The sequence below is a fragment of the Schistocerca nitens genome, chromosome 2, assembly GCF_023898315.1.
Source record: "Schistocerca nitens isolate TAMUIC-IGC-003100 chromosome 2, iqSchNite1.1, whole genome shotgun sequence".
NCBI classification, from domain to species: Eukaryota; Metazoa; Arthropoda; class Insecta; order Orthoptera; family Acrididae; genus Schistocerca; species Schistocerca nitens.
The window spans coordinates 728,309,708-728,327,900 of record NC_064615.1 but is presented as its reverse complement, the minus strand read 5'-3'; the positions used below and the strand labels follow the sequence as shown (position 1 = coordinate 728,327,900).

Here is an 18,193-nt window from a genome sequence, read left to right as displayed (position 1 = left end):
GACTCCCACCTCCACCTTGCATTCTGCATTATCCCAGTTCCTTGATATTTGAAGTGTCCGTCCCTGGTAGCTGAATGGTCAGTGTGATGGATTGTCTGTCCTCTGGGCCAGGGCTCGATTCCTGGCTGGGTCAGGGAATTTTCTCCACCCAGAGACTGTGTGTTGTGCTGTCCTCATCCTCACCCTATCATCCTCATTGACTGCAGGTTGCTGAAGTGGTGTCAAATTGAAAGACCAGTACCCGGCAAATGGTCTGCTCGACGGGGGGCCCCTAGCCATATCATTAAATAAATAAAATATTTAAAGTTGTCCACAATTTCAGTTTTCTGCCCTTTAATATTAATTCGTCCTTTCCCTTCTCTATCTCCTCTCTATACTATCATAATCTCACTTTTCTTCGCACTGCATTTCACGTCATATTCCTCAATTTTTTCGTTTAATATGTCCAGTTATTCTTGCACATCCTATTGTTGATTCCTGCAAGACAATATCATTGAAAAATAACAGTAACTTCATCTCTCTTCCCTTAGAAGCTCCTTTTATCTCCTTCAGAGTTTTGTGACACTACACTGCCTTGTCCCAATCCTGTAACATGGCAAACCAATCAGTTTTTCTAACATGGATCTGTACAAGCTGAAATTTTTATCGCTCATCAATTGAATAATTTATTTTCTGACTCTCTTTCTCTTCAAGGTTTCCAACACCTTTTCTTTGTGGCCATTACTGTATGTCTGTACTAAGTCAAGAAATGCCATCACCAGATCTTTCCCACACTCCCAATGCCTCTCAATAACTATTTCATATTAAAGATGGGTCTACCATGTCAAAATCCATACTGCTCCTCCTCTAACTGACCTTTGACTGACTGAGGTGGCATAGTGGTTAGCACACTGGACTCGCATTCAGGAGGACGATGGTTCAATCCTGTGTCCAGCCATCCTGATTTAGGTTTTCCATGATTTCCCTAAATCGCTTCAGGCAAATACCAGGATGGTTTATTTGAAAGGGCACAGCTGACTTACTTCCTCATCCTTCCCTGATCCAATGAGACCAATGAACTTGCTGTTTGGTCTCTTCCGCCAAATCAACCCAGCCCCTAACTGACCTTTCAATTTTTCTCTCAATCAGCCTACCAGTATCTTCTCCCTTATTTTTGCTACTCATGATACAAATTTGATCCCTTGAGTGTTATTTTAGAATTTTAAGCTCAAAAAACTCCCTGATCTTTTCCTGTACTTTCTCATCTTTTAGTTTCCACACTTTTAGTTTCTTCTCCCTTCCTGTATTTTTTCTTTTATTTTTATCCATCCTCATCTTTGGCACCACCATTCCATAGTCTCCATGAAAGACTTCTTGCAGGAGAGCAGTTAAATTCATTAACTGTCTATGATTCTGCTTTTTGAACAGAAAGTAGTCAGTGACTGTGTTTGTCCTCCTCTCTCCCTAACAATATCTTGTTATCTTTTGGCCATTTTCCTTCCTGAACCACGTATTGCCCACAAGCAAACCATTTCTTTCACAAAAATCATCAAATTTCTCTTCTTCATCAGTCTTTTTTCCACACCCATTTGGACCAATTATCTCTTTGTTCCCTAATTTCCTGGGCATTTACATCACACATCACTGTCCTTTTATACTCTAATTTCTCTAAGAATTCCTCAATATTCTCCTCTTTATTTCTTGTCTGTGGTGCATATACTTGGATGAGCTTTTTCACTCCATTACTTGTCCTCAGCTAAATCCTCATCATCCTGTCACTTGTGTATTCCACTGCTTCCAAACATTCTTCAAGGTTTGGTTTTACTATCATACCCACTTCATTTTTGGCCTCTTGTCCATTGAAATAAAGTCTGTGTCTTTTCCTCATCCTCCCCCTTCCTGTATTCCTCCACTAGACTTCACTAAGCCCCATCATTTTGTGTTCTCCCTTTCCATGAAGTCAATCAGCTCTTCTGACCTCTGACCAAAATACTAGATTATTAGAAGTGTAAAGTTGCCAGTGGCCAGACAAAATATTAGCTGCCCAAAGTCTTCAGACTGGTGCTGATTACAAACTATGGAGCCCAGTGATCAGGAAAAGTAGTGACTCCAATTTCAAAAGTTGACATTAACGATGGGGAGAGCACAGCGCTGACAATTCTCTCCAGTATTGGCATTCAATGTGCCTTACACCCAATATACAGGGTGAAGCGAAATTCGTGCACTCGGGCTTCGCAGTGTGACTCCTCACATGCCAGTGATAAAAAAATGTCTGTCACAAAATTTCATTCGGCGAGAACATCCGGCAGAAAAAGGATGTTGAAGAATGGCAATCTGACGACACTGTAACCACATGTGTGGTAACTACCTCTGTCAGCATATAGTCATGCTGTACAGTTGGTGCTGTGAATACAGTTTTGGGTTAGCATGAAGGAGGTCGATGGTTCAATCCTTGGTTGAGGCATATGGTGGATTGCAATCCATGTGGTATGGTATGTGGCATCTTAATCATCAACAGTGATTGCAGCTGGTCCTCTAGAAAATATTTGCACTTACATACGACAATCATAGAAATGGAAGATTGGTCAGCTTAAAAAGAGACCCTTTCCATGTCATGGGCATGAAATTATTCACACCACTTCATCTACTAGATGTGACACCTGTTTTCTTTGTACCTCCTTCAATGGTCCCATCAATTAGGACTGACTTTTATTCTTATCTCATTCAGGTCCATTACATTTTGTTTGCGCCTTACATAACCAGTAGGACTAGCAACATGCCTGGCAAATAATGTATTTGTATGTGTTATCCCCATGGTCCCACTAATTATGCCTTTCAACATTGAGTCTGGTAACTACATGCTGTTTAGTACATATCTCAATTCATTATTACTATTATTATTATTCTCTCTTTTCTCAGACATTATGTCTGGTCAAAAATGGAAAGTGACACGGATTATTATTATTATTATATTATTATTATTATTATTATTATTATTATTATACTATCAATGGGATTGTGGAAACCATTAGGGAAATAGTGTAATTCAAAACCAAACATTTCACAGTTAGCGGTGTCAGGATGAATAACGCAGAACAATATCTGTTAGAGGGGTAATGAGCTTTAGGTGCAACAGCTCACAGGAGTGATGACGCATTTATACTGTATGCGCTGTCCACCAGTCGGAGACTAGTTGTGAGTGGAGTAACACACCTTTGACAGACTCATGCATAGATGTATCGAATTTTTTCATTGTTAACCTCTAAACCACTGTGGCAGGCATATGGCATACATAAACGATGAATATTTGGATATGCTTCTGGTCCTTGGTGCATTTGATAACTGGGCTGGTGTTGCCACTTGTGAATGTGCTCTTAGATATCCTCATTGACGCCATCCAGGTAAAAATGTGTTTTGTCATCTGGAGTTGCGCCTTCAGGAGTCAGGTTCTCTCCTTCCACCATGGTGTGATAGAGATCGCCCACAGACTTGGCATACCACAGCTACTGAGGTCATACACCAAGAACCTCAGCAAAGTACACTTAGCATAGCAAGGCAGCTGCATGTCTCGAAATGCACGGTCGTTAACGTGGTGCATGAGCATGGGCTGCACCATATCATTATGCTTTCATGCAATGCCTGCATCCTGCAGATCGTCATCAGTGGATGCAACTCTATGAATGGTTTCAACAACAACAGGAAGTCTACATCTACATCTACATGATTACTCTGCAATTCACATTTAAGTGCTTGGCAGAGGGTTCATTGAACCACAATCATAATATCTCTCTACCATTCCACTCCCGATCAGCGCGCGGGACAAACGAACACCTAAACCTTTCTGTTCGAGCTCTGATTTCTCTTATTTTATTTTGATGATCATTCCTACCTATGTAGGTTGGGCTCAACAAAATATTTTTGCATTCGGAAGAGAAAGTTGGTGACTGAAATTTCGCAAATAGATCTCGCCGCAACGAAAAAGTCTTTGCTTTAATGACTTCCATGCCAACTTGTGTATCATATCTGCCACACTCTCTCCCCTATTATGTGATAATACAAAACGAGCTGCCCTTTTTTACACTCTTTCGATGTCCTCCGCCAATCCCACCTGGTAAGGATCCGACACCTCACAGCAATATTCTAACAGAGGACGAACGAGTTTAGTGTAAGCTGTCTCTTTAGTGGACTTGTTGCATCTTCTAAGTGTCCTGCCAATGAAACGCAACCTTTGGCTTGCCTTCCCCACAATATTATCTATGTGGTCTTTCCAACTGAAGTTGTTCGTAATTTTAACACCCAGGTACTTAGTTGAATTGACAGCCTTGAGAATTGTACTATTTATCGAGTAATTGAATTCCAATGGATTTCTTTTGGAACTCATGTGGATCACCTCACACTTTTTGTTATTTAGCGTCAACTGCCACCTGCTACACCATACAACAATCTTTTCTTAATCACTTTGCAACTGATACTGGTCTTCGGATGACCTTACTAGATGGTAAATTACAGCTTCATCTGCGAACAACCTAAGAGAACTGCCCAGATTATCACCCAGGTCATTTATATAGATCAGGAACAGCAGAGGTCCCAGGACGCTTCCCTGGGGAACACCTGATATCACTTCAGTTTTACTCGATGATTTGCCGTCTATTGCTATGAACTGCAACCTTCCTGACAGGAAATCACGAATCCAGTCACACAACTGAGACGATACCCCATAGGCCCACAGCTTGATTAGAAGTTGCTTGTGAGGAATGGTGTCAAAAGCTTTCCGGAAATCTAGAAATACGGAATCAACTTGAGATCCCCTGTCGATAGCGGCCATTACTTCGTGCGAATAAAGAGCTAGCTGTGTTGCACAAGAATGATGTTTTCTGAAACCATGCTGATTATGTATCAATAGATCATTCCCTTTGAGGTGATTCATAATGTTTGAATACAGTATATGCTCCAAAACCCTACTGCAAACCAACGTCAATGTTATAGGTCTGTAGTTCGATGGATTACTCCTATTACCCTTCTTAAACAATGGTGCGACCTGCGCAATTTTCCAATCTGTAGGTACAGATCTATCAGTGAGCGAGCAGTTGTATATGAGTGCTAAGTAGGGAGCTATTGTATCAGCGTAATCTGAAAGGAACCTAATCGGTATACAATCTGGACCTGAAGACTTGCCCGTATCAAGCGATTTGAGTTGCTTCGCAACCCCTAAGGTATCTACTTCTAAGAAACTCATGCTAGCAGCTGTTCGTGTTTCAAATTCTGGAATATTCCATTCATCTTCCCTGGTGAAGGAATTTTGGAAAACGGTGTTCAATAACTCTGCTTTAACAGCACAGTCGTCGGTAACAGTACCATCGGCATGGCACAGCGATGGTATTGACTGCGTCTTGCCGCTTGTGTACTTTACATACTACCAGAATTTATTCAGATTTTCTACCAAATTTTGAGACAATGTTTCGTTGTGGAACCTATTAAAGGCATCTCGCATTGAAGTCCATGCCAAATTTCACGCATCTGTAAATTTTGGCCAATCTTCGGGATTTCGCATTCTTCTGAACTTCGCATGCTTTTTCCGTTGCCTCTGCAACAGCGTTCAGACCTGTTTTGTGTACCATGGGGGATCAGTTCCATCTCTTACCAATTTATGAGGTATGAATCCCTCAATTGCTGTTGCTACTATATTTTTGAATCTGAGCCACATCTCGTCTACATTTGCATAGTCAGTTCAGAAGGAATGGAGATTGTCTCTTAGGAAGGCTTCTAGTGACACTTTATTCGCTTTTTTAAATAAAATTATTTTGCGTTTGTTTCTGGTGGATTTGGAAGAAACAGTATTGAGCCTAGCTACAATGACCTTGTAATCACTAATCCCTGTATCAGTCATGATGCTTTCTATTAGCTCTGGATTGTTTGTGGCTAAGAGGTCAAGTGTGTTTTCGCAACCATTTACAATTCGCGTGGGTTCGTGGACTAACTGCTCAAAATAATTTTCGGAGAAAGCATTTAGGACAATCTCGGAAGATGTTTTCTGCCTACCACTGGTTTTGAACAAGTATTTTTGCCAACATATCGAGGGAAGGTTGAAGTCCCCACCAACTATAACCATATGAGTGGGGTATTTATTTGTTACGAGACTCAAATTTTCTCTGAACTGTTCAGAAACTATGTCATCAGAGTCTGGTATCAACATCTGGGCCAGAATATTTGGCGACAGGTGTCTGAGCCCCTACAAGTTGTCGAACAGCTGACTGCTTGAAAGTATCATGCATTCCTTTCAGTCTATCTGCCTGAAGCACTGGAAGATGTTCCACTACATGTTCAGCAGAGGATATGGTTCCAACATGATGGTGTACCTCCACACTCTGTAATTAATTTGTGACTGTATATGGACGGAATATTTCCAGGGAAATGGCTCGGATGTGGAGGTCCAGTTGTATGGCCACCGCATTCACCTGGCCTAAATCCCCTGGATTTCTTCATGTGGGGACACCTGAAGGAGCACGCGTACTCTGCTCCACCAAAGAATGTTGAAGAATTGGTAGTGTGTGTTCATGCTGCTCTGGTTACTGTGGATGCAGCTTTGCTGTGAACAGTCCAGAGCTGTATGATCCAGCAGGTTGCGCAATGTTTGAAAGTACAGGGAGGTTGCTTTCAGCATCTGTTATTCTGAGGACAATGTTTTCTGTTGTGAAGGTCATGTGGCTCTTAATATGGACATTATTATTGACACTGGTTGCTAACGTGTGACATCTGAGCACTCATATTGCATGTAGTATAAATGATAATTAGATGTTGTATTATTGTACTGTGCTATCATCTTTAGCATCTTGAAATTGATATTCTTTTTGTAGTTATTCTGTCCTATGACAGGTTCGTTTCAACTGTCTATTTCTTATTTGTCTAACCACATATTTGTTATGTTTGGCATTACAAAATGTTGTAAATTTGAATGCATGTGACCTAAGAAATGGTGTATATTACTGTATGAAATGTCAGAATGAAATTAGTGAATAAAAACAATGTTCCCCAATCCAGGATCAAACCCTCGACCTCCTGCATGCTAACCCAAATCTCTATCCCCTGTGCCAACAGTACAGCATAACTAATATGTGCTGACAGAGGTAGTTACCATTGATGTGGTTTGGTTACAGTGTTGCCAGACTGCCACTCTATAATGTCCTTTTCTGCCCAATGTACTCGCGGGACGAAATTTTGTGAGACACATTTTCTTATTTCTGGCATGTGAGGAGTTGTGCTGCAAAGCCCAAGTGCGCGAATTTTGCTTCACTCTGTATACATTTCATTGATCTGTACTTTTTCTCAAATTAGGCAGAACCGATTCCCATTAAAAGTGTTTTATGGGGCTATTTACCACAATACACACTGTTTCGTTTCTTCATATGTGCTGTACTGCATATTTATGATTATTAAAAAGCTTAGTGAATTCATTTTGTCTCTGAGTAAACTGGAGACTACCTGTATAGAAGCTGATACAGGGTAATAATTATTGGACTAGATGAAAAAAAAAGAAAATGTAAATTAGTTACAAATTATGGAATGCACACACTTTATTCAACATGTAAATGTCACTACAGATATCCGGATTTAAGTTATGACATGTTCTATATGCCAGCCATCATTGGCAATGATGTGCCGCAGATGAATAGTGAAATTCTATAGGATCCGCTGAATTGCCGGAACGTCAGTGCTCTCAATTACCTCCTGTATAGCTATTTTCAGCTCAACAATGGTTTTAGGGTTATTACTGTACATCTTGTCTTTAATATAGCTTCACAAAAAGGAGTCGCATGTGTTCAGATCCAGAGAATATGATGGCGAATCAAGGCCCATACCAGAGGCCTCAGGGTTCTGTAGAGCAAGAATGCAGTTTACAAAGTGCTCCTCCAGGCCATTCTTCTGCTTTAATGGGATTAAGCTCCATCTTGCATAAAACACATTTTGTCTAAATCAGGGTCACTTTGGATAATGGGGATGAAATCACCTTTCAAAACCTTCATTTACTATTCAGTAGTCACCGTGCTGTTAAGGAATATCACATTGATTATTCCATGGCTGGACATTTCACACCACACAGTCACCTGTTGAGGGTGAAAAGACTTCTCCGTCACAAAATGCAGGTTCTCTGTCTCCCAAATGCGCCCATTTTGCTTATTGATGAACCCATCCTAATGAAAGTGGGCTTCGTTGCTAAACCAAACCATGCATGTGCGTACTAATTCCCATCATACCCCGTGGCCAACCATGCACTTCGGGTATCCTAACGCAAACTGTTCAGCAGTTATGTTGATTTTATTTCATGTAGTTCAATAATTGTCACCCTGTATGTGCTTCACAGTACAAGTCTTTGAATGGATTTGAAAACAGCATGTCATTTTTGTCACCTAGAAGTATTGGTGGTCAGATGTGTGCAGCTTATATCTATATTACTAAGGCCAATTTGTTGCAGAGTAGTGAAAATTTTAGGCTAATCTATTGTATTCTTTTTGGAACTTAAAAATCTCCTCTGTAGGAGTAAACATGTATTCTCATCATTTGAAACTCATCTTACTCTGTCCATGAGATCTACAAGGCAGTAAATGATGACATACAGGCTGATGTTGGGTTCATTGACTTCTGAAAAGCATTGATGCAATTTTGCCTAGCCACACAGTGGAAAACAGAAGCTTATGGCTTATTGGACCATTTTTATGATTACAGGGAAAACTTCCCCCTAAGCTCAGTACATTATTCTTTACTGAGGCAAATCGTGAAAGTAGCTTTGAAGGTACCTCAAGGGAATGTTATTGAACTGTTATAGTTCGTGGTACATAAATCGACAGATGGATGTCGGAAACTCCATGAGTTTGAGAATATTGTTATTATACATCATAAAGATCAAGCAAGCAATAAATGAAAAATTGGCATGAATTGATCTGAATTATTGGATATGTAAATGATTAATATTTCAGTGCAATCACATAAAGCAGGTAGCAGTAACACCATATACATTCTCTATATGTGGAAAGATCATGCAGTGGGCTTCTCATTAAGAAATCACATTTTAATGTTGTTTATTCATGGGAATATCATGTCATGGCTCTTGGAAAAAGAAGCGATAGCTATCAGCATGTGTCAGAATTCGACAGTGGAAGATCACAACCTATCAAGACTGTAGTTTATCATTCCATGATGTTGCTGCTTGTGTTAGTCAGGATTCCATGACTGTCATGAAAATATGGAATCGATGGGTTCAGGAAGCCATACACCCTTCATGCAGGCTCTAATGGTGCCACATGTCTAGGGCTGGAGAGGGCAGACACATTGTCTGCTCAGCCATGTACTACAGCTACATCATGTATCTTTGCAAAGGAAATGGGCCGGTTTGCAGTAAGACATATCCACAAGGACATTTTAGCAATTGGAGCACCACAAACTGTCAGCAAAACCACCATTACTGTGGCTTTTCTTGATGCAGAAGTAGGGAGAGGTCAGCAAAAAAGGGTGTGTCGAACATTGGAAGCAGGTGTGACAACAAATTGTCTTTTCAGACAAATCCCAGTTCTGCATACAGAATCATTATGGATATATCAAGTGTGAAGGTTCCAAGGAGAAATAATGTTTCTGGATTGCATATGGGTACAGCAACTGGTGTAAAGGTATGGGAAATGAATGTGTAGACAGCACCATCACCTCTACTTCACGTAGTTAATAATTTTGATAGCGGCTGTTAAACTTATGACATGTTAAGGTTGGCATCTGATTCCTATCTTTGAGCTCTCTGTGATGTTGTCTTCCAACAGTATAATGCTGTACTCACCTACATCAATACAGAGGGCATCCAACTATTACCTGGTTAGCATGTTCTCCAGATCTCTCACTGATAGAAAACTTATGGTCATGCTTTTCTGAGAGATTGGCACTGACACACTACTCACCAGCTGCCACTACAATTGATGAACTCTGACACAGAGTTGAAGCTGCATGGAATGAAGTACCCATATCCATTACACAAGTTCAGTTTGATTGGGTGTCCAGTCAGGTTAGAGTCATTGTTGTTGCCAGAGGTGGCTGCTGTATGTACTAAATTTTCCACCCTGTAAAACCCCCAGTCACCTACAAACTTAATCATATATCTTCTTATTTTACTGTATATGCAGCATAAGTAAAATCTGGTTATTTGCTGTCCTTCCAGATGCAATTTTAATGGTGAACAGAAAACTGTAGCAGAACAAAAGAAATGTCAAGATGACTGGTGCTGGAACTGATAGCTGACCATAAACATAAACAAATAAAAATTATAGATGCTGTGTGTAATTACTCATAGTTGGAGGGATCCATTACACTTTGATCACACAACTGGAAACCAAGCAGCCACAGTGGTACATATGTAGAGATATATGTCCTTTTGCAGTTAATGGGGGGACGATGTTGTAAATCAAGTTTTACAAATGGCAGTTGTCAAAATGGTTTATTGTAAGAACCCTAACAAAATGTAATTCATCCGTGAAGGGGATAGCTTACAAAATTCTATTTCAAGCAAGTCTAGAGTGTTGCCCATCAATGTGGAACTCTTATGAGATAGGGTTAATTGAGAAGTTCCAAAGAAAAGCTGTGCATTTTTTCATTGTTTGTTTAGTAAGCACGAGATCATCATGGAGAAACTCAACCAATTCTGTTGACAGACTCTAACAGAGAAACTTTGTGTAACACAGAGATGCTTGCTGCTAAAATTCTAAGAGCACTCATCCCAAGAAGACTCAAATAGCATATTAGTTCTTTCTGTATGATGGTAAGGTCACAAATTGGAGCATCTATCAAAGCTTACTGACAGTCTTTCTTTCCGTGCACCATTTGCAAAAGGAATTTTACTGAGGTATGGTGAGATGGGGATGGGATATCATTAATAAGAGTTACCCACCTACTCTTCATCATCATCCATAAGATAGCTTGTGGAATATAAATTTAGATGTGGGCTGAAATACTACCTGATAACTGTATAGTATCTTCCTTGGATCCAAGCTGATTACTTGCTCTGCACTTATAAAAGCCCAAGTCATCAACTTCCACCTTTCGAATGATTAAGCTATATCGAGGGCCTTGTACTGAGCTGTGATATCGACCGTATGAGGTAATCTGCTTTCCATCCTTCAGCCATATCACCTTCAAACAAAATTTATATTTAATAACTCAACAATTTTATAGCATTATAATAGTATCCCAAATATATATGATTCTTCAAAACTGAGACAGAGTTTCTTACCCTAGCTTCTGGGTCTGCAGACACCAGGCAAGCCAACTCAGCACGGACTCCAGGAGCGGCATGGACCCAAGGCTGCTCAGCAGAGACATTCGGTGGGTCTGCACAAAGTGTTTTCCTCAGGTGTCAGTGTGATTACAAAAACAGTTTTGCTTTGATTATCATCATTGCCTTTTTCAAAAGCTATATAGTGAACATAATTAGTGGTTGTTTACAGTTTTGTTTGATAAAATTTCAAAACTGTTTCCATTCTTGCAATTTTTCCATCTTTCTCCTAATAGAATTCCACTTACATGTCAGGCAGTGGTTAGTTTCAGTTACAATAGTGTCTTTACTCTTTACTTTCTTGTTATGGAATATGAAATGTACATTTTATTAACATGGTCATTATCGAGTAACTGTGTAGGCCTACAATACAGTCTGAAATACAGAAGGAGAAACTAGAAATACTATATCCTACATGTGGAAAGTGTTCTGTAGTATTATGAGGATACTGGAAATTAGGTGAGATGCACAGTGACAGAGGAGTTGGAGCAGGGTGGAGAAGAGACAAAACTTATAACTTCCGTGAAAATTTCAATGCCAAGGTTACATGTAAATGAAATGGATTCTATACACTACAGACTAGGCACACATTAATACAGAAACAATCATTATTGCTGGTCCATATGAGATCTGTTAGCTTGAGAATTCTAAATGATGTGAAACACACTCATAGTGCAACCTTTAAATGCCACTGTATGGAATCAAAGACAGTGAAGATATAGTCCAGTGACCTCCCTCTATGCAGTTTGTGTGGGAATTGACAAAGCATAAACAGTATATATACTAAAGGACCACAGCAAATAAGTTGCTGACCAACAATGCCCATGAAATGTTTGGAGAATAAACCATTCACACAAATGGAGAAAGGTGCACCGGACACAAATGGCACACTGACCTCCAGCTGCCAACGAAGTTGCGACTGCTGAACATTGCCCAAAGACAAACCATAAAATGAGATATTCAAAAATTTAAGAAAGGTCATCCCCTTTTGGGACTGTGTATACAAGAATATAATCAGGCTACAAAAGAGACTAGCCAACAAGAGAACAATGGATTTCAACTCAACCACGTGTGGAACCTAACACTGAAGCTGCTGCTAACAGTGGAGGCAGAATGTGAAGCAGGCTGAAAGCAAAGTGCAGACTGAGATCCTCTATTCAACCCTCAGAAGCCAGCCACCTCCATCACTATAGCCGTTACATTGCATGATCAATGAACAAGGGCCTAGACTGATATATGTCACACCCACTGGCTCACGATGTGTGACACATTACAACATCAACAAGGTTCATTATATAACACCCAATACCACCCGACATAACACACAATAATCAAAAGCAGAATAATGAAGAGACTTTGAAGCTCAATTAGTAAATGAGGGAAGAATCCTCCGTATAATGATGGAGGAAAGAAGAAACATGGCTTGGAATCTGAATCAGATGGCAAAGTGAAACAATTCAGTTAAAAAAAGGAACAGGTTTAAACAGATAAATTCAGAATTGTGAAAAGTGAGAAGGATATGACATAATGTGTTCGTAATCTGTAAAGGTTTGGTGCCATGTGATGTGACATGCGACACACAGAGAGGCTCTTTAGAAAATAATGTTTTGACTTGGAAGTTACAGCTTCTGTGAATTTGCTATTTTAAAATCATTGATGCTTTTTAAATGCCATTGATTGTAAAAGATATGTTTTAGATTTTATTAATAAAACATTTTCTTCTTCAAATCACATTTTTAAATCCTGTACTTTATCTTTCTCATAATGACTATTGGAAATAATTCCCATTCTCAAGTGTGGGTGATGTGTACCAGTAGGTACATCATTCTAGTAACTTCTGGAATCTGAGTGTCCTGCTATGTAGAAATTCACATATGTTAATTACCTCTTACACAGTTCACTTGTGCACACTATAAATGGAACAGAAATGAACCTGTCACATAAATACATTATCTGACCAAAAGTATCCAGACAGATCTTTGTAATGTGGAACTGACTACTAGATATTGTGACAGCAGACCCATCAGTATAAAAGGATGTGTGGAGTATTGTGCTGTCAGTTGAGAAGCAGTAACAGCAGAATGGATTGGTCAGGAGAGGACAGTAACTTCAAACGTCAACTGGTGATTGAATGTCACTTGAGTAATAAATCCATCAGGGACATTTCAAAATTCTAAACATGCACAAGTCAACTGTTGGTGATATGATTTTAAAGTTGAAGTGAGGGACTATCGGGCATCATGGAGGGCGGTTGTAAAAAAAATAATGTGAAATTAGTGGAAGGAATCACTCCTGAGTTCTAAAGTCCTACCAGCTGTTCAGCTAGCACAATGACTATTGTTGGGGGTTGAAAGGAGTGGAGTACAATGGTTAAACAACTCCTCATAAGCCGAACATTTCTGCAATTAGCGCTAAGTGACACTTGAGGTGGTGTAGGACTGATGCCACTGGACAGTGGATGACTGGGAATGAGTGATTTGGAGTGATGAATCGCGCTGTGTGCTGCAGCAATGAGATAGAAGCTTTGGGTTTCACAAATTGTTGGAGAAGATTGCCCACCAATATGAGTAGTGGCAACAGTGTAGTAAGGAGGAGGTGGTGATAAAGTTGGGTGTGTTTCTTGTGGTTAGGGTGTGATCCCCTTATTCCTCTTAAGGAAAAGCTAAATGCAAAAGGATATTAACCCATTTTATAGCATTGGTCCTATGTACAGTAGAGGAACAGTTCAGAGACAATGATTGTTTGTAACAGCATGACAACGCACCCTGTCATGAGGTAGCATTTGTGAGGCAATGGTTTGTGGACAATAACAGTCCTGAACTGCTCTGGCTTGCCCAGAGTCCTGGCGAGAACCCAATGGAACATCCCTGTGATGTGTTAGAACATATATTTCACTCCGGACCTGCAGCATCCAACATCACTACCTTCTTTGGTTTCTGCTCTTGTTGAAGAATGGGCCACCGTCTCTCCATAGACATTTAGACATCTCACTGAAAGTGTCCCTAGCTGAGTTGAAGCTGCCATAAAGGCAAAGGGTGGATGCATTTCACATTCCTGTATGCTACTAGGTGTCCGCATACTTTTGATCAATATTGTACAATGATCAGCATCGTGTACCTGAATACTGAAAGAGTTGACAAAGTTTGCGTTATTACTTTATTGGCAAGTCTCTTTGAACTATCTTGTTGATGACTTAAGCTGATCTTGTTGTATGATAGGTCACTTGAGTTCTTTTGTTGTGTGTAAGTAAGTAATGCATGAAGGGTATGTCAGGTATGAATTAAAGAGGTGAATTAGGGTAGTGTAAGGAAAGTAGGGGATCTAGTGAAATGCAGCACCTCTCATTTCTAAAAGCAACTCAGAAGTAATGAGCCCAGGCCAAGACCCATACACGAATTATTGTCAAGGATGTCAGCTGTGGATGAGTTCTCAAATTTAATGTACAGGATGAGTGTTGAGCCAAATTCTGATGGTGAAAATTATTTTCTGTACTGGTATTCAATCCAACCAAGAACACATAAAGTTCACAGATATATTCATCACACACACTAGCACAGAGAGGTTTACATCAAGTGGCAGATTACATGTGAGGAGAAAGTGTGGTTTGGAAAGCAACAATGAAATTATGAATACCAAATTATATTTGAGATAATTACCAGAATTCAATTTGATCCATAACGGTTCCTCGAAACTCTATTTTCCAACATTAGAGGATTCTCGGAGGAAGACCATGGGGCATATTTAAAATTGAACACCAAACTCAAGCATTTATCTTTCATTTGCCATATACTATGATGGATAATGGACTGTGCAAAAGTCCAACAAGGATAAAATAAAAGCTCTGTAAAACTGTGTAAATCCAAGAGTTCTGTGAATATTGTGGATGCAATGCAGCAGTAACAGCTCTGGTTTTGGGGTAGCTGCAGGCAAAGAACAAGTTTATCAATTGCTTGTGAATCTGGGGTAGTTTCCACTCATCACATACAGGACGGGGACAATGTAGAAGATGGTTATGCCATGGAAAGTGGAAGGAAGGTGACACCAAGGAGAGGCTCCATGAGTTAACAAAATGGACAAGCTGATTGGGAAATTCTGTGATGTCACTAGGAATCTCATGCAGGATTGGATATCATGGCAGTAAGTGGCCTTCTATTCTTGATACACACTGACAACATTTTTAGGACAGACAGAGGGAGAGGGGGGTGGGGGGGGGAGAGGGGGGTGCAGAGTGAAGAGAACTTCCGTTAGAGATCCAAGAGTCTCCACTACACATTTTGGTGTAGAGATATCAACTTAGAGCATTATATATTATGTTACTTTTGATTTACAGTGGCTGACAGTTTCAGCGAACAAAGTGAGTTGCATGCACTGCTATAGCTTTAGTGTCAGGGCTTACAGAGAATGGTGAGGTGGATGTCAGCAATGGCTGGGTCACCCACCCCATTGCTGGCTGTGCACTGATAGACACCGGACAGCTCCTGTGAGACCGCCTTGAATTGCAGCCGAGAGCGATGGTCAATCAGCTCCAGTGGCAACCCCTGGGAACATCCATCACAAAGCTATTTTAAAATCATCGTCATTATACAGCATTATGTGCAAATTATTTCTACATCTGAGAAAATGTCACATAATAATAATATTTGGTATTCAGAGAATTACATGATCATCAGAATCTTCAGTTCCCAGAGTAGAGTCACCATGGGCATTGGTTCCTGCAAGTATGTCTTCACCTTGGTATATCTCATTCTCCATCAACAGACAGTGAGTGATGTGAGGCCTTTCTTTTTTCTTCCTATTGTGTGAGTTCCAGTCAAAGGCGTGCTCCACTAATGATTCCACAATTTGACTTGGGGTACATGCAGTCTATCAGCACATTCTCTTTTCATATGCCTCTCTACTGGTCAATCATTGTTAGTTTCCCAGAATTCTGTATTGGGCATTTGGCCATTATATTCCTGCATGTTTCTCAAATACCTATCTGGAGTTTACTGGTAAATTCTTTGTTTTCTTTTCACTATTTGCATCTGTTCAGCAATATTAACTTAGTACTTATGTCAAATTTTTGGAGGTTAGCACTTGGTGAGATTGATTACATTTCTGGACACTTGTGATTGTATGAAGATGCACATGTTGAAATGGCGCTGTAAATGCTCATCCATCTACATGATAAAATTGGTGAGCTAACAGCACCAGAATAATCATGTTGTTAATAGAGCTACTTGAAGCATCAACTTATAAAGTTGGCTTACACAGTAGATCTTTTATTTGTATGCTATTTGATAGAAATAAGTTGCTGACAGTGTACAGCAGTCAGCTACAAATTGGTTTTAGGTTACTTTATTCAGAAAGTACCATTACTGATTTCGAATTATACAGTTATCATCAGGCGGCTTTCACTTTTTCATCAAAATTTATAATGCACTGATTTACTGGTGAATTTCCCTGTGATAAACAATAATTCACAGTTTCACATGAGTAATAAAGATTTTTATTGTATGTTTGTAACTGTGAATTATTGTTTATCCTAAGGCAACTCACCAGTACATCACTGTATCATATATGTTGACAAAAGCATGAAAGCCGTCCGACGATGGATTGTATAAATTTGAAACCGGGAATGCTAAAGTAACCTAAAACCAATTGCTGTACATCATTAACTGTTAATTCAATAACTGTTAATTTTGTATAATGCCCGTGGTCTTCGACCATGTCTTAATTTGACAAAATTGCGTTACACTCTCTACTGTTGGTTGACCAAACGGATGTCTGAGAGTGGAGTTACACAACTCCTAAATTGATAACATAACGTAAATATGAACATCATAAACAAAGACAGTAGAGTAGAATATTCCAAACATATAACTACTATCAAATGTGTCAGTAGTGTATTTTTGCAACTTATATTAATAATTGTACTGCCTGTGAATTGTGTAAGACTTTCCTCATTTTTCTTCTGGTGGAATGGAAGGTTATGTATAGCTCGTATAAAGAAGTCCACTAATCTGTGCTCTGATAATCAGCAGCATATCAACAGAGAACATATTCTTATACAAGTTATGGTACTTTGCCTAATTAGTTCTTGCTAATAAGGTAAATAGCGCACACTACAAATCTCGTACAGTTTGCAGGATTGAGATGGGCAAGCTCCTCCATTAAGAAACAGTAGTTTGCATCCTTGTATTGCCAGAAGAGTCAGTCACTGAGTGACTAAACTAACATACAATAGGTCTAGTCATTACATGTCTTAGTTGGAGAGAGATGTGAAAGGAATCAGCCATGGCACACTCATGAAACCTTCCCGGTACTTGCCGAAAGTAATTTAGGGAAATCACAAAAAATCTACATCAACAATAAAAAAGGCGTAGGCAGGGATGCCAACTACCTTTCGCTCCAACACATCATTGGCGCGAAATTACGAAGGTTCCGGAATTTTCTGAACAGACCACTTATTTTGAATAATGTGTCGTGCAGAGATATATATAATTTTAAAGCCGTTAGCAGTAAGGAAGCAATAAATTAAAACTTAATGCCTGAAGCGAAAATGAACAGCAAAAATGCAGCAAGTGATAAACCTTTTTCCTGTCATCATTATATGGAGGGTGTAAAGATTAGAAACTGATGTGTAACATACATGCATACATTTTTATAGTGTGTATGAATACCTTTTTTGTGTTCAGATTTTAATTGAATATAGTCTATACGGTGCCCCTGGCTATGGTGACGTTACCAGTGAAAACCCCATAAACAACCTTCGAGTAGTTTCGAAGATTAGTATGATCTGACAGACAGAGAAGAAAGTTGTAGTGAAACTTTAAAATCACGTTTGATGAACTACAGCCTATACGGTGTCTCAATCTATGCTCAAGTTACCTGCGAAAACCCACTGAAATTTATTTTAGTAGTTTTGGA

The 18,193-nt window shown here is 39.6% G+C and overlaps 1 protein-coding gene across 1 annotated transcript in view; it reads right to left on the bottom strand.

The window, feature by feature from the left end:
* The window catches only part of LOC126234586 (limbic system-associated membrane protein-like), a 239,914-nt gene that overhangs the window by 38,469 nt on the left and 183,252 nt on the right, over nucleotides 1–18,193 (bottom strand). The window contains exons 5-7 of the mRNA XM_049943299.1: nucleotides 15,681–15,822; nucleotides 11,243–11,340; nucleotides 10,968–11,142 (exon numbers count right to left, since the gene is read on the bottom strand). Of these exons, the coding sequence (XP_049799256.1) occupies nucleotides 10,968–11,142; nucleotides 11,243–11,340; nucleotides 15,681–15,822 (415 nt within the window). The remainder of the gene's footprint in view (nucleotides 1–10,967; nucleotides 11,143–11,242; nucleotides 11,341–15,680; nucleotides 15,823–18,193) is intronic.